The 24852-nt window shown below is 42.4% G+C and overlaps 1 protein-coding gene across 1 annotated transcript in view; it reads right to left on the reverse strand.

Annotated features, from left to right (window-relative positions):
- Positions 1–3834: 3834 nt before the first annotated feature.
- The window catches only part of HS6ST3 (heparan sulfate 6-O-sulfotransferase 3), a 369536-nt gene continuing 348518 nt past the window's right edge, over positions 3835–24852 (reverse strand). Inside the window, exon 2 of the mRNA XM_060235234.1 lies at positions 3835–4849. Within this exon, the coding sequence (XP_060091217.1) occupies positions 4144–4849 (706 nt within the window). The 3' untranslated portion in view covers positions 3835–4143. The remainder of the gene's footprint in view (positions 4850–24852) is intronic.

Consider the following 24852-nt stretch of genomic DNA (forward strand, 5'->3'; position numbering starts at 1 on the left):
ACTAAAATACCAGTATGGAAACTGGAGTTGAAATCTGGAAGAAAGCAAGGTGTGAATTTGGCTGTGTTTATAGTTAAGCCTAATTTTTCTTAATATGACACATCAGAGTCTATCAACATATTCTGACAGCACATCAAATGACTCAGAAACTCTTTGTAGCTTTTAAAAAGGGGCTGATGAATAATAATTATATAACAAATGGGTTTTTAAAGAGTTTTTGCCTCAGGCTTGTAATGCTAAATTAGTGAAACCGCTTTTCGGTGGAATACGCAAAATGTTGTTTCATGTTATCAATTAGGCAGTGACTTCTGATAATTTTTGAATTAATTTGTGAAAGTGTAAACACCTCTCTACCTGAAATTGCATGATTTACATGAAGTCTGCCTGACTTATAACACTAGCAACCTCCCTGTCTAATTTGTGAAAATAAGCAAAGGTTATTCAGGTTTGTGAAACTGAATGAAGCAAGACCTCTGGCCTGACTCATTAATTTGCCATGGCACTGCCTAATTAGTTAAATAATACACAACGGTGGGTTTTTTTGTGAATCAGGCAGCTGAATTTCATTGGAAAAGCTTCATGAATTAGACAAAGATGCTGCTGATTTCTGAAAGTTTTATGAGTTAGGTATGGTATTGCACTTCTACAAGTCAGGCAAAGACTTTGCTTCCCTTATGAATCAGGTAATGATGCTGCCTATTTTAATAATATGAAGCAGACTGAAGCATTTTGATTTCCCTCTGGAAGTCCTTGCAGATTTCAAAGAATTGTTGGTCATGGGAGAAGAGACAGCAGAAGTAGATGTTGAGAATAAAAAAGTCAGAAAGAGCAACCAGAAAAGCATCTTGATAAAGATGCTAAGCACACATCCACACAAAAGGCCAGAGCAAAAATGAGGTTCAGCCAAGATTAAAGTCAGCTAGGAAGCTAGAAAGAAGGCAGTGCGATAGCACAAACAGGAGCATGGGCTGGAAAGCATAGGACCAAAGCATCGCACTAGGTAGTCTTGTCCTTCAGGGCAGAGTTGGGTTTTACTTGGAAACATTTCTAGTCAGGACATTTCCAGTCAGGAGATCCATGGGAAGGTGTTCAGGGCCAGCCTAGCCATTTCATGATTACCCCAGGCAGAGGTGTACCTGATTCACAAACCAAGCAGTAATTTGCTTTGTGTGTGTGTGTGTGTATGTCAAAGCTATTCTCATAGCCTAGTAACTATGGCCACTTTTAGCTTTTATCGAAAAACCAACATGAGCCTGTCCAAAGGAAGAACCAGGGAAAAGGAAACTTACATGTCAGATCAGTTTGTGGTAGAAACTGATGGAACGGTTAATAGTGTCTCCTAATTTCTTAGTACATCATTGCATTCAATCTAATCAAAAAGTCTTCAAAGCACATTGGTTTTTAGACAGAAATCTATTCCATCAGTGTTTCTGGGTATCTGTCTCTTTATCCTACCAACTTCCTTACACTCTTTCAATTTCCTGTCCCTTTCTTGCCTTCTGAATGCTTCACTTTTCTACTATAGTAGCATACAAAAACAACAAAAAATTGTTTTCCAACTATGACTCGTAACCAACAATGACACTGCTGGCTGTTAAAGCAAGTGATGAGAGTGATTCTCATCAAAAGGAAAACTGTTGGGATTTCATACAAATGCTTAACATTAGCCTGAAAGTGGATCCAGTTTTTAAAAAAGAGGGGTAGCTCATCCCAAAACTTAGTTCTGCATGCCACACAAAGGATTTGCTTATCCTGGTTGCTTTGTTTTCTATTCAATTAGCAGACTTGTGCAAAGTCACTCAAATATGAAAGCTAGTATTTTGAGACAGAGAGTTAAGAAGTGCTTTGAAAATGCAGTTTAAATACTGTGGGGTAATCATGAAGACTTTGATAAAACAAATGAAAGCAAGAAGTCATCTGTAAATATTTTCAACCAGTGGGGTTAAAAACATTCACGTAAATTTAAATTTAACAGTTGTTTTACATCTGAAGGCAATAAATTCATATAGAAAAGAAAGAGTCCTTGATTTTTTTTTAAATGTTGAAACTGCAGTGTCAATAACCGAAGCTTGGTGGCAGAATTTGATCACTGACATAAATGTTTGGTCTTTTATTATCTCTGCTTGAAATCTGACCATAAAAATTAAAGATTTATTACTGAAATCCACATTTTCACCTGAATTCCCAGTAGCAATCTGTAAATACAGCCTTTTACATTCTTCTCCGTGCTGAAGAATTTCCCTACTAATGCAACACGAAAGAATTACAGGCTCAAGATCTTTGACGCACAGAAAGATCCACAATCTAACACAGTAATCTTTCCTGATTTATCTGTGCCCGAGGTTTGCATGTTTTCAAGACATCCTATGGAGGAAACCATGTCTGTATTGCAGAAAAATATCTACCTTCAAGAAACGTTTTGCATTCAGATCTGAGAGAGATATGAAGTTCCATGTTTTACTACTCTACACTCTGAATGGACTGTACATTGGGAATAAATGAAGAAAAAATGTTATCAAGACAACATGGTCTGCTAGAGTTGCCCAGTCTATGTTGGAAAATACCTGGAGACTTTGAGGGTGGATCTGGAAGAGGGCAGGGTTTGGGGAGGGGAGGGGCCTCAGCATGGTACAATGCTCTAGAGTCCACCCTTCAAAGCAGCCTTTCTCCAGGGGAGCTGATCTCTGCCAGCTGGAGATCAGTTGCAAAAACAGGAGATCTCCAGGCTCCATTTGGAGGCTGGCAACAGTATCTGCTACCCTAAGTTCTGTGTTTGCAGAATCCCCAGATCATCACCTTTTCCAAAAAGTAGACTAATGCTTGTCTCATTCTGTGCAAATGACTTGACAAAGGGCATAAACAGGATTAAGGCTGCTGGAAAGCTTCTGCCAACTCAATTTCGTTGTATCACATGACCATATTAGAAAACTGTCTCTACACGAAAGCCTGTCTAAATAACTGAGAAACGGCATGTTTTTCTCTGTTACATTCATCACAAATGTACATAGTACAATTTACAAAGAACAACATGATCAACCTTGGCAAATCATTACATATAAGAGAAACAAACAATGTGACAGGGGTTTTAATTCTCACCATGTTTCCAAATTTTAGTAGTGCATTCTGCCATAAGAAAAACTATCAACATCAAGGCAAGAACCATGTGCTAACAAGCCAGGCCTTTTAAAGATGGCTTGTTTTAAATCAGGGGTGGGGAACCTTTTTTCTGCCAAGGGCCATATGGATATTTATAACATCATTCGCGGGCCATACAAAATTATCAGTGCTCCACTGAGGGAGCAAATTCAGGCCAGCAAAATTAATGCAAGTAATTGTTTTTCTATTTGAAGTCATGTGGGGAGAGCCTAATCTGGCATACGCACGCACACACATGGCCCGCCGCCCTAGGCAAATGCATAGGTCCAGGGCTTTTTTGTAGAAAAAGCCCAGCAGGAACTCAGTAGCATATTAGACCACATCCTCTAATATTAGCATATTAGGTCACACACTCATTTGCATATTAGGCCACACCATCTGGGTTAATCAAGTGCAAACTGAACCGTGACAGTAACTTTTCCAGGCCCTGAAGCAATTCTGGCTGGCCAGCCAGGCCCCAGGGAGGCTGCTGCACAGTACATCTGGGCCCTGTGATCTCTGCCTGGCCCTGGGGAGGCTGCTGCACAGCGTGGCTGGGCCCCATGATCCTCGCTGGCCAGTCAGGCTCCAAGAAGGCTGCCACATAGCTCGGTTCGATCCAGCAATCCCCGAGGGCCACACCAAGTGACCTCGAGGGCTGCGTATGGCCCTCGGGACAGAGTTCCCCACCCCTGTTCTAAATAATGAACTACTGAACAGCCAACTGAATAACACTGTTTTAGGTGTATTGAAAAACTTAAAATATTGTACACTTAAAAGACAAAATCTACAAAAACACAAATTGTTGAAGAACGGCTAAGAGAAGCTCTTTTATCAGAACAAAAGGAGTTCCATTCTCCAATGATTAATTAAGTTAGCAATCTTAAACTGATCTACTCAGAATACTACTTAGGTCTATTCAATGGAACTTACTCCCAGGAAAGTTTTCTTAGGATTGCATTGTGAGTTCAACAAACCGTCAATACACATGTGTACATAGAAGGCAATTCACCAGCGTTCCACCTGACTGTTATAATCCTCAGTAACAGTTACTTTTTCTTCTCCCTCCTTTTGCCATTCATGAACTTTTTGCTCATGCAATATTTTCCGTTCTTCTCGTCGTTTTTGACGATTTTGTTCATGCTCTTCTTGTTTGGCGTATTGAAATCGCTGCAGAAATAGGTCTTTAGCAAACTCATACAGCTGCATATCTAGGAAGTTCAGTTCTTCTATATGCTTCCTCACGGACTCACTGATATCCACGTTAGAGGCTCGTGTGATGTTGTACTGAGTGAAAGGGGAGATAAACTCCAGGTTGAATGTCCTTTCAAAAAGATACTGAGTTTTTCTCTGAAACTCTGTGAGTCCAAAAAAGGCCATATTTTTCAGGTTGTTCTTGGCGCTTTGTAGAAGGATCATATTTCTTTCACTCTCATTCATAAAGGTCAAATTATAACACCCAACCAGGCTGAGGTCTGCCAGCATGCGCACCTGGCGATTGTTAGCCAGATTATGGCTACAATTCATGAACTCCTGTAAACTGACCCCAGACCAGTCATCTCCTAGGTAACACATAGGTAGTTCCTCTGGTGTGGGGCTCCTCCCATCACACATATGGAGAGAAGTCTTCCATGTTGCACCTCTTTGGACATGCTTCCACTCACTCAAGTAACGTGATACGGGGTCCCTCAGCATTGTAATGTAGTAGAAGTTCCTGAAATATGGAAGAAAGTGCATTAGAAAACAGTGTTTGTTTTCTTTAATCAGTCAATTATTAATTGAAGAACTTCAAACAAATGCCTGTGATTTGCTCTGTTCTACACTGGGTTGTGGTATCACTCCAGCACAAAGAATTTAATCTGCAGAATAGGGGGCAGAATTTGCTTTGCTGACTTTGCTCAGCCTTCCAATGTAGCGTTTTCTCCGAGATACATTTAACTGAATTTTTGTAACACAAATGTTAGGGCCTCCAGCATTCAATACCTAGGCAGGGCAATATATTCATTAGAATGCTTTTTTTTTTTTTTTTGCTTTCATAATTGCCCAGCTTTTGGCTCTACTTTTCTTAAATAAATGTTAATTTTGTATTTTAAAAACTCTTTCTTTTGCTATGAGATTCAGACCTCTTGTGCCTATTAAAAACAACAAAATCTAACACTTGATATAACACAAATAAATAAATATTACAAATTGGAAAACCACCACAGCTAAATAGGATGTATGCCATGTAGCGGTTCTGCAGAGGTAGTCATCAGCAGCTTCTGCTCATGAAATATTCCAAGCATTAAATGTTTTCCTACTCCTCCTTTAGATTCCTGTTCAGTGCATTTATTTTTCATTTCAGTCTTATCCAACCACTGCTCTTTATTACAGTCCCTGTGTCAACTGGCTTTTTTCTGTGCAGGTTCCATGATCTCCAAGCATAGCCTTTTTATCAAAGGGGACCCACATTTCTTTTTTTAATCAGCAGAAAAGCTGGCTAGATCCACCCCAATATACTAGCCTTTTCTATTGCTCTCCTCCAATTTTTTAAAAAATCCCTACACAAGATACTTTTGCTGAAAACAATGACAGAATGATATAGTCATATTGTGGAATTTAGTACTGCCTCAGCAAGATTTTGTTTTCCATCATATGGGGCAAAAACTGAGGCAAAGACAGCATCATCTGCAAAACGTACAGAAGCGTGACATACGCTATCATTGTCAAAATGTGGTTGTTATTTGTGGACAGAAAAATTTAACTAACAAGGAGGTGAAACTTTATGTAGTTTGAAAGATAGGGAGTCAGAATTAGAAGTTATTAGTCCTAATCATCTTCACCATTTGCTTCCCTTCAACCCAACAGTCTGAGTATGGATTCAGGTGGGCAGCCATGTTGCTTTGAAGCAGCAGAACAAATTTTGAGTCTAGTGGCACCTTTAAGACCAACAAAGATTTATTCAAGGTGTAAGCTTTTGTGTGCAGGCACATGTCCTCAGACATCTGTCTGCCACTGGACTAAAAATTCATTCAGTAGTCTGTTATTTTACACCATTAGAGAACCAGCTCTCTGTCCTTTCCCTCCAGTCTTTTTCTTATGTATAGCCTTGTTCCCCAGTTGTTCCCCAACCTTCATTAAAAAGCCTAAATTGGTCCCAAGAAAATTTGAGCTATTTTATCCAGAATATTTTTGAGGGTGGTTATGTAAAAACAATATACTAAGCAAAATATGGCTTTGTAATTCAGCCAAAATAAAGACATTTTTATTAAGGCAGGTCTCAATATTTTCCTGTTCTCAATGGCCTATAAACACTCTATAAAAGGAAGTAGCATACAATTAACATCCATTTGTATCTCCTTCCAAAGCACAACTCTTTGATTGTCCAGCCAGGATATAGTTAGGTTCACACCTTTTAACCATCTTACTGCCATCAACATTCACTTATTTATAGTATGATATTAACAAAGGAATACACCAATCAACACTCTTTGGTTAGTGGTTTAGAACCCACCTTCCTATTTCCTTGCACTTCTTCTAAAATGTCTATTTTCTTTAATAGTCTAGGCAGCAGGGAGTAGACATCAGTGCCCAAACACACACAGAAAACCTTTTGGGATAAATTTAAACAATCAACTATTGATTCTGTAAGATCACAAAGATTAAATCCAGAGAGACCTGGGAGAAGGGAGGACAGATTTGCTGTGCTACACTTTTACTTATTATAGCTATTTACATAACAAGCTCATATTTTTTGTTACCTAATACAGAGGACTAGTCAAACAGGAATATTCATAATAGCGTGTACTGGAAGCTAAGCAACATGGATTTTCAGCACTTTGGACTGAATACAACTGTATGCTGAAAGCCCAAGACACCTGTTGTATCACAACAAAGATTACAGAAAGCCATGCATTCTGATTAGCTTTAAAGGAAGATCCAAACTATTGCAAGTTTTCATATTTTCAAAAGAAGAACATTCATGGCTTGCTTCTTTGTCCCAGCATTCGTTGGTGCAATCTTAAATCTATTATCCTCAAGGAATTGGCTAACACCCAGCGCTATCCCAATTTTAAGACAATACAATTTAATGCAGACAGGTAACACTGAATGTTACAGACTTGTATTTTCCCATCCCCCTTTAAAAAAAGTGTTTGGGTTTTTTTTAAATTCAATGTTTAGCTTGAAGAAGAGCTCTAGGAAATATGAAGGCTTTCACATCACTTTGTGAAATCATGGAAATAATTTCACCACTATTACTATTGGATTGCTATACCTTGTTTTTTAAATGAATGGGTGAAACAACACCCAATCCTGAGTGGAATCTCTCTTTTTTAACACATAGAGGGATTTTCTTCAAGGCCCACTTACATCCTCTAATTTCAGCAATAAAGAACAAGGAATCGAAGAGGGCATACATGATCCCTAGGATTCAGCTATACTGAAAGACAGGAAAAGGTTCGAAGGTAAATCGATTTAATTTCTCTATCCCTGGCTAAGTTTCTGGGGTTTGTTGGCTCACCTGCATGGCAGGAAGATTTCCAAGATTAGATTAAAAATCTGGAGTTTAAGAAAAGTCAATTGAGACAGCAAAGATAACTTTATAGGAAGTTTCAGTTCATTTTACATGCAGAAACACTTCCTGGAAACTGAGTATACTAGAATTGGCAATTCTGGAAAAGACAAAAGTTTGTCACAGATTATCTGGAACTCCCACTTCAGAAATATTAATTTTCTTGTTAGTAGTACTAAAGTGCAGAATTTAATGGAACTTCCTAGAGAAAAGTCCCATTAACATCAGTTTTTAACACTAAAATCCACAACTGTCTCCTTTCTAGTCTTCTCTTTCGAGTCACATTAGCATACAGTTTCATAGAAAAACTATTGTTTTAGTTTTTGAGGAGCCATGAGGAACTGTGAGGAGAAAAATAAAAGAAATCAATTTTATAAACGCCAACTAGAAAATAACTTATATTAAATCACTATTACAAAGAACTAGTGTAAACATTTTAAAAGAGGTCCAGAATTCATTTAAGTGTTCCTTATTGCCAAGTCATACGCTAAAGTTACTTACATATACCAACTTTGCAACTAGCGAATTTTCAATAAAATAATGCACAAACTAGCCCTAACAATTAGGGTTGCCAGGTCCCCACCACCACCACCACCACTGGTGGGAGATGGGGGTAGGGTTGCCAAATCCATGTTGGGAAATTCCTGGAGATTAGGGGAGAGAGCTTGGAGAGGACAGAGACCTCAGCGGGGTACAATGCCATAGAGTCCACCCTCCAAAACATCCATTTTCTCCAGGAGAACTGATATATATGTAGTCTAAAGATAAGCTGTAATTCCTGGGGATTCCCAGGAGGCTGGTATCAACAGTGAATGTAAGGACAAAGCTGTGAAAACTTGAATCGTTTGAGGTACTGGGAAGAAGATATAAACAGATTGGAAATCCAGTGGGATGGTATCATAGAAAATAGCTGGCAAAGGGAAGAAGACACCTTTTAACTAATAACAAAGTTTCTTGTATGCAACCCAACTAAGTATAGATTGCACCAGGAAATCTGTTAAGCCTTCTCCAAGTAGAAACCATTAGGAATAATTACTGAGGAAGAGATTGAAGGAAGTTAATAGGCAAGATGATGTAAGAACTACCATACTTTCACTACTAAGTCAAAAATGGAAGAAAAAGAGGGGAAAATGTATTTTGTAATGCAGGGGTGTCAAACATGCAGCTTGGGGGCCAAATCAGGCTGCCAGAGGGCTCCTAATAGACCCCCCAATCAACTGGGCTCTTGTCTGCTTCCTTCTCCCTCTCTCTTCCTTCCTTATGCATCTCAGCTTGCTTTGCAAAGCTTGCTCAATCGCACAGGAGTTCCAGAGCAAAACCTTGATTTTCTCCATTGGTTGAGGCTCCTCCCCGTCCTGGTTCCCTGGGGAGAGAGGGAAAGAGCCAGAGCTTCCTTTGCCCAGTTCCCTGGATTCCATGAGAGAAAGCACCTTTAAGGAAAGGAAAGGTCCCCTGTGCAAGCACCAGTCTTTTCCGACTCTGGGGTGACGCTGCTTTCACGTTTTCACGGCAGATTTTTTACGGGGTTTGCCATTGCCTTCCCCAGTCTTTTACACTTTCCCCCCAGCAAGCTGGGTACTCATTTTACTGACCTTGTAAGGTTTATACCTCTGCTACCTAATCTTAAATATACATACAGCCTGGCCCGACATGGCCAAGCCCAGCCCAACAGGGTCTCATTTAGGTCAAATCCGGCCCTCATAACAAATGAGTTCCACACCCCTGTGTAATGTGATTGTCATAACTTAGTTGCCTGGATCACACCTAGGCATAGATGCAAATTATTTTTATAAAAACAGCTTCTCCAGCTGAAGCCCCTTCTGCCCTGTGGAGAGGCAGGCAGGGAAGCCAAGTGGGTGGACAGCTCCTACATTATTCCCCCTTTCCATCACTCTCCCCCCACCCCCAACAAAACATAGCACCCAGCACCAGAAAGGGTGTCAATTGCTGCACAATCCCCATAAATGATCACCTCTATGATGTAATCAACTAAAGTTTATTCATTAATGAGAAGCTGTTACCGTTCCAAGACCAAGTCTTGGGTGAAACTGAGCCTGGAGGCTCAGTACATACAGATATAACCTTGGATCTCAGCCATTACATGCTTAAACTCAAAGTGCCTTTTTTCTTTACCAATTAAAAGCATCCGTCTCTCTCCCCCACCGTCCCCCAATCTAAGCTAGTTGATGCAGGTTTCTCTCAAAAGTGAAAGAAGAAGTTGCTGGTTAACAGATAAGGCTGCTTGAACTTCAGATACCAGCAGTGATGCATTCCCAGGAAAAAACAGGTTACTTATGTTTGTTACTGATATAACAGGATAGATTAGCAAGACAGCAAACCTAGCTGAGAATGAGTCATAATAATTTACATACGCCTGGACCAAGATAGATGCACTCATGGCAAGGTACATTCTTGACAAAGGGCTTCAGCTGGAGAGTGTTTCAGCTGAAGTCCCTCCCTCCAGATTCCCCTTCCAGTCCCTTCCTACTGCAATGCACATAGTATGACTGGGCAAGCAAGCAGGTGAAGAGTGAGCAGATCAGGCAGGCCTTTTTGCAGTGGCCAGCAATATGATATGTGACATGATCATATGACCCGTGGTGGCTGTTCAGTTGTTGACGTGAATGGATGCAAAAGGAAAGTCTGAAGCTGTTCAGTGCATATAACAGGAACATGGAACCTGGCAAGTATGAACCTTGAAACAAGAAATGGAGCATTTAAACATTGCAATTATGGGAGTGAGTGAACTAAAGTGGACTGGATTAGGACATTTTCAATCAGAAAATTACAAAACGTTTCACTTGGGCAAGGACAAACACAGAAGACAGGCAACTGTGCTAATACTGAGGCCATGTAGTGCAAGCAGTCAGAGGCGATGATGCAAAGTCTTACCAAATAATATCAATCAGACTTCATGGAAGGCCTATCAACATAACCATCATTCAAGCTTACACCCAAAATACAGATGCTAAAAAGGAAGGAATGCAAAACTTTTATGCAAGTGTCCAGGAAGAAACTGAACACATACCAAAACAAGATGTGTGACTGGAATGCAAAAGTAGGAAACAATCTAGAATCAAATATTGTTGGAAGATTTGGGCTAGGAATATAAAATGAGGCAGGAGAGCACCTCATAGAATTATGTGAAAGCAACAGTTTTTCACTATGAACATGTTGCTAGGCAGTTGTATATGTGGACATCACCGGATGGCCAATACAGAAATCCGATAGATTACATAATCATAAACAAAAGATGCAGCAGATAAAACAGGACCAGGAGCTGACTGTGATACAGGCCATGGACTGTTGATATGAAAAATTAGAATAAAGCTAAAGAAACATTCATAGTTTCAAAATACAATCTAAGTAAAATAGTTCCAGCCCAGTTCCCCACTTTGCGTCTTTCATGTGGCAAGCAATATCTTCTAAAAACCGGTTTCTGCTTGCCACACGAAAGTTGTGGAGCGAATTGCAGTCCCAGGGCAGCTTGTGTAAAATTGAAAGGAAGCCCTGCGAAGAAGAGGAGCATGAGACCAGGACAAGGATAGTGGGGAATTGGTCCCAGTCTAAGCAATAAGAGTTTAAAAGCCATATAAAGAACAGATTTGCAGTGCTAATTTCAAGTGAATGGGAATTGGAAGAACTATAGGTTGAAACAAGAGATATTACCAAGGAAGAATGCACAAAGACTATTCCTGTAGTTAAAAGAAATGAAAAGTCTTGATGGATGACTGATGAAATTGCAATGATTGATGAAATAACATTGTTAAAGACAGAGGAGAAGCAAAAAGTGAAAGAAACAGAATCAGGTCTAAATGCAGCATTCCAGCTACTGACATGTAAAGAAAGAGAAAACTGTTATTAAAACCAGTGTAAAGAAATAGAAAATAACAATGAAAAAGGGGGCGGAAAGAGACCTGTTCCACATGAGCCAAGAAATCAAGGGGAAATCTAAAGCAAAGTTAGAGGCATTTGGAAAAATCTACATTGCAATATGTTAACTGAACAGGACAAATTAAATGAAAGAAAACTGTACAGAAGAGATAAAAGGATGGCAGATTCCTTCAAATCAGAAACTTCTGAACATAAGAACATAAGAGAAGCCATGTTGGATCAGGCCAATGGTCCATCCAGTCCAACACTCTGTGTCACACAGTGGCTAAATATATATATATGGACCTTTGCTCCATGTTCTTATCTAACCCCCTCTTGAAGCTGGCTATGCTTGTAGCCGCCACCACCTCCTGTGGCAGTGAATTCCACATGTTAATCACCCTTTGGGTGAAGAAGTACTTCCTTTTATCCGTTTTAACCCAACTGCTCAGCAATTTCATCGAATGCCCACGAGTTCTTGCATTGTGAGAAAGGGAGATAAGTACTTCTTTCTCTACTTTCTCCATCCCATGCATAATCTTGTAAACCTCTATCATGTCACCCCGCAGTCGACATTTCTCCAAGCTAAACAGCCCCAAGCGTTTTAACCTTTCTTCATAGGGAAAGTGTTCCAAGCCTTTAATCATTCTAGTTGCCCTTTTCTGCACTTTTTCCAATGCTATAATATCCATTTTGAGGTGCAGTGACCAGAATTGTACACAGTATTCCAAATGAGACCGCACCATCGATTTATACAGGGGCATTATGATACTGGCTGATTTGTTTTCAATTCCCTTCCTAATAATTCCCAGCATGGCGTTGGCCTTTTTTATTGCAATTGCACACTGTCTTGACATTTTCAGTGAGTTATCTACCACGACCCCAAGATCTCTCTCTGGGTCAGTCTCTGCCAGTTCACAGCCCATCAACTTGTATTTGTAGCTGGGATTTTTGGCCCCAATGTGCATTACTTTGCACTTGGCCACATTGAACCGCATCTGCCACGTTGACGCCCACTCACCCAGCCTCAACAGATCCCTTTGGAGTTCCTCACAATCCTCTCTGGTTCTCACCACCCTGAACAATTTAGTGTCAACTGCAAACTTGGCCACTTTCACTGCTTACTCCCAACTCCAAATCATTTAGGAACAAGTTAACAAGTGAACAAGTTAAAGAGCATGGGACCCAGTACTGAGCCCTGCGGCACCCCACTGATTACCGTCCTCCACAGTGAAGACTGCCCATTTATACTCACTCTCTGCTTCCTATGAATTAGCCAGTTTTTGATCCACAAGAGGACCTGTCCTTTTACTCCATGACTCTCGAGCTTACTAAGGAGCCTTTGATGAGGAACTTTATCAAAAGCTTTCTGGAAGTCAAAGTAAACAACATCTATTGGGTCTCCTTTGTCCACATGTTGGTTCACCCCCTCAAAGAAATGTAACAAGGCAAGATCTTCCCTTACAGAACCCATGCTGAGTCTTCCTCAATAACTCGTGTTCATCATGAAGAAGAAGAACCTGCACTTAGAACTTAAAGTGGAAGCTGGAGGAAAGAGGCAGACCTGACATGAGATGGATTGACTCCATTAAAGAAACCTCCATTTGCATGACCTGAGCAAGGCTGTTAATGTTAAGGTGTTTTGGAGGTCATAGGGTAGCCATAATTTGAAAAGACTTAAATGTACTTAATACACACATTAATTTGTTATCTTCTACAAATAATTAAATAACCATTTTTTGGGGGGGGGGGGAGGGAGAGAACAAAACAACAACTAAAGACAAAAAGGTTTTATAGTGACAATATGCAAATCAACTAACTTCATAAAAGAAAACTGATAATCAAGGTGAACATTTTTGAGGACTTACTGTTTCCTTCTAGAGAGGTGGAAAAGGCTACACAAACTCATAAATGATAACTGTTTCTATTTTAATTTCTGTGTGAGACTACTTTTCAATTGACAGACTTCCTTGTATGTCCTACAGAAATCTATACACATTTTTTATGTATAGATATAGGTACTACAGGACACTACTATGTGATATCATTAACAGAATTATTCATAGAAGTAGAGGACTTTGCAGCTGAGGACAATAAAAATAGCTACTCTTCAGTTATTGCCTGGCTGGAATGTGAAAAGTGTTAAATTAGTTCTTATGCCACTTTTACATTTCACATGCTGCCCTGAGAGTTTGGAAATCTACTGTTGCTAATTGGGCATGAAGTGAAATTGAATATCCCTGAATGCTCTCTCCTGGGTTATTCAACACAGTAACTTGCTCTAAATCACAGAGCTCAAACAAAAACAAGAGAGGAGAACAGCCAAGGAAAAGTTCACGCCTGGAGTTAACACAGACGGGACTGCACAAAAATAGTCCTCCATATGAGTCATGTCTCTGAAAATAATTTATGAACAAATTATGAGTACCTCAACATCTGATCCATTGATACTATTCCTCAGATGTTTTCGGAAACTACTGACATCAAGCTTCTTGTGGGAAGACTGGCCTGATAGAGGGAGACAGAGCACAGCACCGGGCAATATACTACAGTTAACAGTTAGAAAGAGACCATGGGACTGCATCATGTGGTGTAACTGGTCTGAGCTCATTAACAGGCCTGAACAGTATGTAACCCACCAAATGGAATGCTGCTTACCAGTTATCTGCTCTGGCTTCTCAGGTGCTCCATAATCCCTGTTGTGTTGTCCCTACATCTACATCAAGTCTCTGCTCTGCTGGTTGACTGCTTCAACTGGGCTGTAATTAAATGTTCACCAATGGAAGCCCAACTCTTTATGTGGAGGCCTCAGTCTCTTTAATCCTACTTTTCTTGGGACAAGAGTCTTAAGGAACTGTTCCTCAAAAAGTTTTCTTCAATGTAAACGCAGGTTGAGAATGGCTTAATGTATGACCGTTCCTACAACAACAGGATATCTTTTACTGGGAACTTTTCAGCCATGCGCCTAACACCAAGATAAATATATTCCTAACCATTTGAGAATCAGGGTATGTAGTGATCAGAGTGCTGGACTAGGCCTGGGAAGTGGACTCCAGTTTAAATCCCTGATCATCATAAAACTATTATCTCGGTCTAACCTACCTAACAGGGTTGTTATAAAGAGGGGGGAAAATGAAAGGACAGTGATGTAAGTTGCCTTGAGTTCCTTGTAGGAAGTGTGGAAAGAAAATACACAAAATAAATGTATACATGCTTACTGTAAATTCAGTCCTGGAGCACTTTAACTTCTCTATTTGGTTGCTGCCATCTTTTTCTTTTTTTGTGACTGAGACATGCTAATGATTAATGTTCATAAATAACATTTTGCAGTGGTGTTCTCCCAAACTCTGCCCTGGCTCCTATATGATAAGAAATATAATACATCTCATCTTCACTTTGATCCAGTCAGGGGGAGAAGGTCCCCCTGTTGTTGTTAAATTTGAGGCAAAAACCAGTGGTTGTGCAGACTGTAATTCAGGCCCGTAGCTATGGGGGGGGGGGAAGGCCACTCTATTAAAAAAAAATCCCTTCCCTATGTAGGGCCCCATCATTGGGGATTGGGGGGAGGGGAAACCCTGGGAGAGATGCCTGCAGGACCCAGGCAGCAAAGAACTTTCCCAAGTTGGGGGGAGAGGGGGGCTGGGAGGGCAGCCCTTTCTTCTTCAGCTGGAGCTGCCGGGATCTGCCTGTCCATCAGAGTGAGACCCTCCTCCCCACCCTGAAGAGGCGGGGGGCACATTTCATGGGGCTGGCTCATCTCTGCTCCCAGCTGCACCAAGCCACCACTTAAAGCCCAGGCAGGAAGCAGGAAGATGGGGCTGGTGGGGAGAGAAGCCGAGAGGCCCAGCCAGAAGACACCCTTGAGCATGTGCAGAGGGCCATGTCCACCCCTTCCACACACCTCCGCCTGCAGAAGAGGGGAAGTGACCGAGGCTCTCTGAGCACATGCAGAGCACCTCGCTGCCAGAAGGATCCAACAAGAGTGAGAGACAGCAGGAGAGACAGCTGGGGTCAGGCAGGCTGCGGAAGGTGAGGGGGGTGAGCCTGAGGGGTGTGGAAAGGCTCCGAGGGGGCGGCTTCTTCCCAGTAAGCAGCCACGCCCCCCCCCACATGGTTGGACTCTGTTGGAATCTATGGCTCACTACAGGCTGCTTGGGCAGGCAGGGGTTTTCTCACGAGTAGAAGGGGAAAGTGATTGTCGCCTGGGGGCAGGCGGAGGCCGAAAGAAGAACCAGGAAGAAGTAGCCAAGCCCCATGGCCCCCTCATCAATTTTTTTTTAATCTCCTGGGCCCTTCCAACCAAAATTTTCTGACTATGGGCCTGCATTCTTTATACAGGCAAATGAGAGTTATTGAAGATTATTTTCTTAGTTACTGAGATCTTAGTATCGAGAGGCTTTTCACCTGTGTCCTCCAAAAACTACAATGCTTCCTATTTCTCCTCTTATTTCCTTGAGACTGGTTTCTTCTTTTGGTACCTCCTTTGTTTTAATCCCTAGTTTCTATCCAGCTCTTGAGATGCCTCAAACGTTTCTTTTCCAGGGATCTCTTCCTCCCAGAGATCACTCTCCCTTCTTTAACTGGGCAGAGATTCTTCTTATTTTCCTAAAAGATATATCCCCTTTCCTTTGGCATGAATGGGAGTCTCATCTCACTACCCAACATCCTGGCCAAATCTCTTCCCCAGTTCTTGTGTCTATGTCCAACTGCTTTCAGCACAAGCCGAGACTCAGACCTCTTTCAGTTCTTCAACTGAACTCTTCCTCAAAGTAGCTTTTCAGCAGTTAAAAGTACAGAATCATTTCTCTCCAATCAGGAATCTGTAAGAATAGCCATTCCGCCTCAGCACCCAACTAATAAAAATGTCTGTCCAAATGTCTTAAAAATAAAAGCTGACCAATCAGAGTGCTTGGAGTCACTCAAAGGTCTCAGTTTTTGAGGAGATTTAACTCTCTACCTCCTGTTACAATGATAGTGCAACATTCTGAAGCCTATGTTAAGGGCTGTCCATCACAGTAGTAAAGGCATACACAATTACCATTTGATGCAACACCAGACTTGAGTCAACATACATACATGACAGTTAGTATACTGTGTGCAAATCTCTTTGTATTTTCTTGAAGTTTGTTTTAAAATGTAGAAGCTGGCATTTGAAATACAAGATTGTTTCCAAAAATAATGACAAATGGCTTCCCACGATACATGTCAAACATTGCTATTACTTTCTGTAAGGTTCTTGAATATTACCTGCAATGCTGAACAATACTTTTTATGCCACAACCTCTCAAGAAACAAGCAGCAAATTTGTTAATAACTAATCTTAAAAAAAAAAAACATAGAGACTGGTTTATATTCTTTAACTATTCAGCAAAAATGTAAAAGTAAGCAACGAGTATATTCACACCTCAAGCAGTGATAGTTGCTACACCCAGGATCCCTCCCCTATTTAGGGCTGTCAGTTTCAATGATTTCCATTGCAATATGGTTTTAACATTAAGGTCATTGTGGTCATGTAGTCCAACACTTGGTTTTGATAAGACTATCCGTATGTATTATACTTCCCCGCCATTCGATCGCCTGAGTTCAGCTCTTGCAATGATGTATGGGCTACTCTCTCTCCTGCTAGAAGCAAATTTAAATGAGGACAAAATGTAGGGCTAATGGGGCAAATTTGAGCAGGTCTACTAAGAAGCAAGTCCAGTTTTATTCAGTGGGGCTTATTTCCAGAAAAGTGCTTCAGCCTATGTTTTGTAAAAATTAATCATGACTAAAAAGGAATTAAATTCAGATTGTAGTGAGGTCCCACACGAAGCAGTGAATAGGCTGCTTTGGACTGACCCATCCCTTCCATTAGTGAGTAATGCTGTCCTAAGACACACAGAGACATCAAAGTAGCAAATCTCAACTCAAATATATGAAACTTTTTTTCTTTCCACAATGTATCCTCAAGTAGTTGGTCAGTGACACTAGACATGGACAACACAGTCATTGTTTCCCCCCAACTGGGCATGTTCAAGCTGTGTAGATTCAGACAAACAGTATACTGAATATTCAGCTCCCATGACTGCTACCTGAGAACAGATTACAAACTGAAATGGCAGATGATGAACCATTTCTGATCACATGCAAAGAAAGTTTTATTTTCAGAAGAACAGTGTAGAAGAACAGTGTATGCTGATGTAATCAGAAATATTTTCAAGTTGCCAACATTAACTTCTAAAGAAGGCTATGTAGCTCTGAAGGCATACCTCTTTGTTTTTATCTAAAAAAGAAAATATGTCATTTCATTCTCTGTGTATTTCAAGGACAAAAATGTGACATACAAGGATGGAACGGTTCCAACCACAGCCTTGAATTCACCAAGTTCTCTTTTTTGCCCTTCCTAGGAATGATGCTGAAACAATTCCATCCCTGGAATAAAATGAATTCAATTCTTGCCAGGACAGACTTTAGGCAATTCAATTTATTTGCTCCAATGACATATCAATAGAAATGGGCCCTACTGCTTAATTTATATAGAGTCACAAGTAAAGCTTAAGAAGAGAATGGGACAGCCTGGAGGGAATCTCCGAGGGAGATTATAGTTAATGAGTCATAGTCACCTGGAGATACCAAACTATGCAGCATGAATCCATAATGACATATTGTCCTGTAGTGCTGGGCTGATTCTTGCCTTGGGTGTATTAAAAATGGATGTGGAAATTTTCCTGCCACAGCACAGAAATTCAAAATGCTAGTTTCTGATACTTGAATTAGTCATCAAAATTAATGAAAAATCAGAAGGTCTGGAGGCCAAATAGCAGCCTAAATTGCCCAGCCAAGCCTGATCTCCTCAAAGCTCGAAAGCTAACCAGCCGTGGTTAATACGCGGATGGAAGCCTGGCCTTGCTACACCGACAGTCAATGGCAAACCATCTCTGCTCATCTCTTACATTGAAAACCGGTCACAGAACAAGGTCGCCTTAGTTCGGCTCCAATTTGATGGCACACTTCACCTTTATTAAACTCTGCAGAATCTTTAGACAATTCCACAATAATAGTATGGCTTTTTAAAAAAATAGCGAACATAAACATCCAAGCTTTTGCTGCTTTCTGTTTTAACCACTGTAAGGGTATTATTGCACTTCGTCTCTGTTTTATTGGGGAAAGCAGGATGTGGAAGAATTCCGTGATGCCCTGAAAGGACTTGAACACCATAAAATGGCACATACTCTGCAGTCAAGAGGTCAGTGGGGAGCTTATTTGCCGAAATAGATGGTCCTTTTGAAAGAAAAGGACGGCAAGACCTCAGCAGTTGAAACAAAGATAAAGACATATGAGAGAGCAGGAAAGGACATCCAGGAAGCTGCCAGCAGGGCAAAGGACTAATGAATGAAATATCTCACCATTGGCTCCTCCAGCTGGAATTGGAACAGTGTAAGATATAATGGCATTGACTATTGCCACTAAATATCAGGAGCCAAACTGAAAGAGCACCTTCACCAATGGAATGATACCAGTTCTAAGAGGGGAGATAAGCAGGTGAAAATGAAACGGCGGGAGCTCTGATTCATAAGGGCAGATATGTATGGCTTCATTTTCAAAATAAAAGAAACCGGGGGTGGGGGGTGGGATTACATTCTGTGACCTCCTGGCCCTATTCTGTAGCCTCAGATATGTGGTGGAAGTTGCTCAGAGACATTCTGCAAATATCTGGAGAGCATTAATGACTCTCGTGATGCAGGGAAAAAGCACTAAAATTGAAAAATTATTCTGGGCTCAGCCCTGTCACAAATTCTGTCTGCAAACTGAGGCCTACATGCAAGTAGAGTTGCCAGGTCTATGTTGGGAAATACCTGGAGATCTTGGAGGAGGATCCAAGAGAGGGTGGGGTTTGGGGAGGGGAAGTGTCTCAGCATGGTACAGCACCATAGTTCACCCTTCAATACAGCCTTTTTCTCCAAGGGAGCTGATCTCTGCCATCTGGAGATCAGTTGCAAAAGCGGGAGATCTACAAGCCCCACCTGGAGGCTGGCAACTCTACCAGACTCGATTCCAAAAGCCTTACACCTAGACCAGGGAGATGCTGGGCTTCTTTCTCCAAACAGTAGACCCTTCCCGATATCAGATCAAAATTGCTTTTCAACACAGCAGAAAGAAAAAAAAAAAGGTTGCTTACCTGTAACTGATGATCTTCAAGTGGTCATCTGTGCATTCACACCCATGGGGAAAGCGCGCCTGCACTAACCCGATCGGTACTTAACAAGCCAAGGATTTCCATGCTCAGCTCCAGTAGGCATGCGCAAGCACCCCACCACGCATGCTCACAGAGTGGGCGCGGACATCCTGTCAGTTCCTTCTGACCGCTGTATGATCCTAAAGAGTGCCGAAGGACCAACAGCAGTGGGGAAGGAGGGTGGGTGGTGTGAATGCACAGATGACCACTTGAAGATCATTAGTTACAGGTAAGCAACCTGTTTATCTTCTTCGTGGTCTCTGTGCATCATACCCACGGGAGATTAGCAAGCTAGGCCTATGTCTGGAGGAGGGTGCTGGAGGTCATTCAGACACAGCAGACAGCAGAAGTACATTGCACAATAGAAAAAACACAACTGCGGATAGACAGTTGAGGCATAGCAGCATGCTGACTGGCCTACATCGTAGCTCTGTAGATCTGTTGTAGAGATCTCTGTGGATCACCTGGTGTAGCAGAGACATGGCTAAGGCCCTAGTTGAGTGATCTCAAGGCAGGTCAAGAGGCAACCCATGGTAAGGGACAGTAGGGCTTAGGATGTCCTGTTAGGCCTCCGGGAAGTCTCTGAGATCTTACAGTTTAGCTTGGAGGAAACAGTGGAGAAGAACAAGTTAGTATTGTTTCTAGAGTTGAATGAAGAACACAAAAGGAGGACCCTTTTGATATGCAAAGAAAGGACACTTTCTTTATCTGCCAACCTAAGAAAAGAATGTTTGACAAAGATGCCAGAGTTACAAAGGGAACTCAGACTCTATTTCCAAGAGAAAGAATACCATTGGAGAGTAGGGAAGAAGTATATTCTCATCATGAAAACAAAGGGTATCATAACATACAGCCAGTAGTCCAGCTATCCAACCAGTGAGAGAGAGACAGCCATCAATAATGCTGCTCCCCATGACAAGAAATGAATGGAACCAGTAGCCAGGGGTTTGGAGAGGTTCCCTGGCAGGATTGATAAGAGAAAGGCAGATGCAAAGGCGGAGTGGTCATTTGGCATAAAGATGAAAGCCGAGAAGGCCTTTAGGAAGTGAGTAATAGAAAAGTGTGAGGATGACCGGTACCCATCAATGGAGGTACAGTGTGCCAAGGCGGCCAGGAGGCTGTTCAACCCAAGAGGAGGTGAGGCTGCAGCCCACAATGATGCTAATAGGATGTTCCATATTCGGAAGAAAGTCTCTGGGACGAGATGACGCAGAAGAGGAAAGTAGCGATGGCAAAGCCATCATAGTTATGCCGTAGAATAGTGAGGGCGTGGCTTAGGATTTTGTTGGCTACCATGGAATTTCAAGGTGCACATAGGAACACGTAGAGGTATTAGCTGCATTGCAGGAAAGGAGACAAGATCTGGTATCCACTCCTGCTCTGGGGTAGAATTGCTGATATTTCCTGTCTTACTCAAATGATGTCGATTGTCGAGTGTCCCCAGAGACATAACAGAGGGTGGAGAAAAAACCTCTCAACATGAGGGGATGCCGCCCTGCAGGTTCAAGAAATTGCCTGAATGTTCAGGTCCCCAAGTGGGCAGATGACCTGTGGGAAGAGTGGAAGTTCATACCGTCTGTCCACATTCCCAGTACTAGGGTACAAGCATCCTGGCAATAGCCCATCTGTAACAGCTATAAGATGAGGGATGAGGCATTTATGCAAGGGTGAACACATACCTCTCTGCAAGTGATAACTGAGGGAAGTGTGTAGTGGATCTTATCGCCAGCGTTTCCAGAAAATGATGTGGTAGTTGGCATGGTTGGGAGGTTATAAATGGCTTGATACAGCCTGCCCCTGCCTCCTGTTCCTGGTATTCCAAGGCGGTCTCCCATCCAAGCACTTGACAGGGTTGAACCTGTTTAGCTCCCAAGATCCGATGAAATCAGGTTTGCCTGGGCTATTCAGGACAGGGCTGGTAAGCTCTTGACATGGGATCATTCATGTGACTCTTCCAGAACCAGAGACTGGTTTGTAATGATCCAAAAGAAAGGATAGGGAGTTGGAGAGACGTCCCTAAAAACAGAAAGAGCTCCCATTATGCACCAATCCCATGGTATGGGCAGTAGGGAGAGGTGGAGCAACAGGGGGTCTCTGAAGAGTCAGAGAGATCTGAGGCACCAGAACTCCAGAAATGTAGGACATGCACCCAGACCGAGGTGGTTGAAGTCGTAAGGCCCAGAGGATCGACATGGATAACTGTGTGTTCTTACCTTGTTTGGAACACATGCACAAAAAGAGAAAGTTCTGCACTCCCCGTATGATGTGTGCACGTGTGTGGACCCCACAGGCTAGCATTCATAGTTGTCCCTATGAACTGGACCATATGTAAAGGATTTTAGATGTTTTGTTTTCTTTCTTTCTTTCTTTCTTTCTTTCTTTCTTTCTTTCTTTCTTTCTTTCTTTCTTTCTTTCTTTCTTTCTTTCTTTCTTTCTTGTGTTGGAATAGGTCAAAGTGGACTAAGCATTGTAAATGAAGATCCATTTGGAGTTAGCAACCAACAGTTACAGGAGTGTGGTTAAACCTAGGAAGCAGAGCAGGCTGAGAGGAGCATTATAGTTTGAGAAGGATGCATGATGATTTCAAGTGTCCAATGGAAGTGAAGTGGTCCAACTGAAAGGTAGTGAGAATACACATTCAGTAAATTAGGGGTGCCAATCCCTACTTCACGTTAGTTGGCAGGAGCATATCATGCAGGGCAGTCCTGCTAAAATTGTATTAGAGGGACTAGTACCAGTGTCAATTGGAGAGCCAGTTTGGTGTAGTGGTTAAGTGTGCAGACTCCCATCTGGGAGAACCAGGTTTTATTCCCCACTCCTCCACCTGCACCTGCTAGCATGGCCCTGGGTCAGCCAAAGCTCTGGCAGAGGTTGTCCTTGAAAGGGCAGCTACAGTGAGAGCCCTCTCCAGCCCCACCCACCTCACAGGGTGTCTGTTGTGGGGGAGGAAGATAAAGGAGATTGTGAGCCGCTCTGAGACTCTTCGGAGTCCAATATAAATCCGATATCTTCTTCTTCGTCTAGTGCTCTCCTGGTCCTGTTCTTGATACCATGAAGTACTGAAAGGGAAGGTGAAAACTTGGAAGGGTAGAAGAGCTTGGTCCCTGATCAGGAATAACTGGACTTCTGTCAGGAGGACAGTTGGTGTTAATATGAGCCTTAACCGGCAGTTAGCTGATGCAGCTGCACTACATTCTCTCAGGTAAGAGAGAAAAGGTGTTGGTTAGTACTGAGGCAGAATCCTACTTTCAGGAGAGTTCAGATGGTTGGTGCTAGGATAGTCGTTTGTTCTAGGCTGTGTCCCGGATGGCATAGAACCTGGAGGCAGACCCAGATTGTAGAGCGTTGTGATACTCTTGAGCATCTCATGCCAAATAGTACCTGCAGTAGAATGGACAACAACTGTCTTGAGCAGGAAAACTTCAGTATATGTTCTAGTGCCCGACTGAGGCAGTAGAGCGAAGACATGATTAGCATCCAGGAATAACAACTACAAATGATGAGTTGTTGTGAGGACAAGAGCATGCCCCCTTTGAATTAGTTTGACAGCAGAATGCTAAACATACTGGGGGTGAGGGAGGCAGTGCTTCTGAGAGTTGTTGCCTTAACATAAACTGCCAGTAGCTGGTGTGAGTGGAGCAGCAGAGGGTCTTAATGCCTGGGTACCAGCCGAATAAAAAGTCTTGCCCAAGGTGTCAATTTCCCTCCGCCCCCCCCCCCCACAAAAAAGGGGGCTAGAAAGAGAGAGTTTGATCCCCAGTTCATGTATCGTGCACGTATGATCCGGCCAAGGAGAGGGACTTGGAGTAAGGATTGCCGTAATTTGAACTTCTTAGTCCTTTATGGCGCTATTGCTAGAAGGCGGTGTGTGTGTGTGCTAAAACAGCAAATGCCAAGTGAAATGATGTTAAACACCATTGCAGTGGTCGAGGGTTGACGTTGATAGGAGAAAGCATCAGGGTATAGTCCAATACTTTCATGCAGTCACCATAGGAGTTAGGGTTATCTGATGATAAAGGCAGAGACCATAAAGCTCAGGGCAGAGAAACAGTGTGGAGGTAGGCAAGACTTGATCTACATCTGCCAGGGGATGGATAGAGATGCTGATATTCGGTGCCGATGGCAGAGCCATGTGAGTCTGCTCTGGAGGTTTGTGCGGATGCTTCTTCTAGCATTGATCCAGTAATAAAGCAGCCAGGTCATTGTTGCCAACAGTAGTATAATGGATGGTAAAGCATCCAGTACCTAAGGAAGGTTGCATATTGCTGGGCCAACCTGGGAGTTCCTTAGAACAAGAGCAACAAAAAGCTGCTGGGACACAGTGTGTGCCCCCTGCAGTCTGTCTTTATAAGACTAGAAAGAACCCATGTGAAAACAAGGGGGTCAGCATCATCGCTGCCGACTAGCCTCTGCCCTCAAGGTCGAACGTTGGTATGGGGGAGCGCTTTGGCTCCAGTGCCCACGAGACTGTGGCCAAGCAGAGGAGCATTGGCATTTGGGGCCACAGGCATAGATGGGAGGTTCATTTGCGCTATGAACTGGAGAGCGAAAGCTGAGTGTTGGGGGGGCTCAGACGGCGATGTCAGGAGTTGAAGGCAGAAGTAATTGCCGACTCTGCAACTGATCCTTCCGATGCCGATCCTTCAGTGGGCAAGTGATGTATGACGATAGAAATCCACTGCTTTTCTGTAACAGGGAAGGGGGGGGGAATAGGGGAGGGGGAATCCGAAGGGCTGAGGAGAGTAAAGTTTTCGACTTTTCTCCATCTCACTAGATTTGTCATACACCTGCTTCCACCTCGAAACCTTTGTCCTCCCCACAGCAGATGCTGACAGGTAGTGAGGACTCCGACTTCAATGCTGAGAATGCTCGTAGGACAGAGCAGTCGGCGTCGGAAAGGGAAGAGCCATGAGAGTTTACCTTGTTCTCAGTGGGCTCCGGCGCCAACATAGAGAGTTGGGCCGTGTGCTGTCCAGGCTTGAAGACATCGAAGTCCATTGAATCAGTTAGGGAGACGACTCAAGCAGTTGAAACAGGCACATTGCTGGCTTTTTCCTCGTTAGTCAGGAGGATTGGT

This window comes from Heteronotia binoei, chromosome 3, assembly GCF_032191835.1.
Source record: "Heteronotia binoei isolate CCM8104 ecotype False Entrance Well chromosome 3, APGP_CSIRO_Hbin_v1, whole genome shotgun sequence".
In the NCBI taxonomy this organism is placed as follows: Eukaryota; Metazoa; Chordata; class Lepidosauria; order Squamata; family Gekkonidae; genus Heteronotia; species Heteronotia binoei.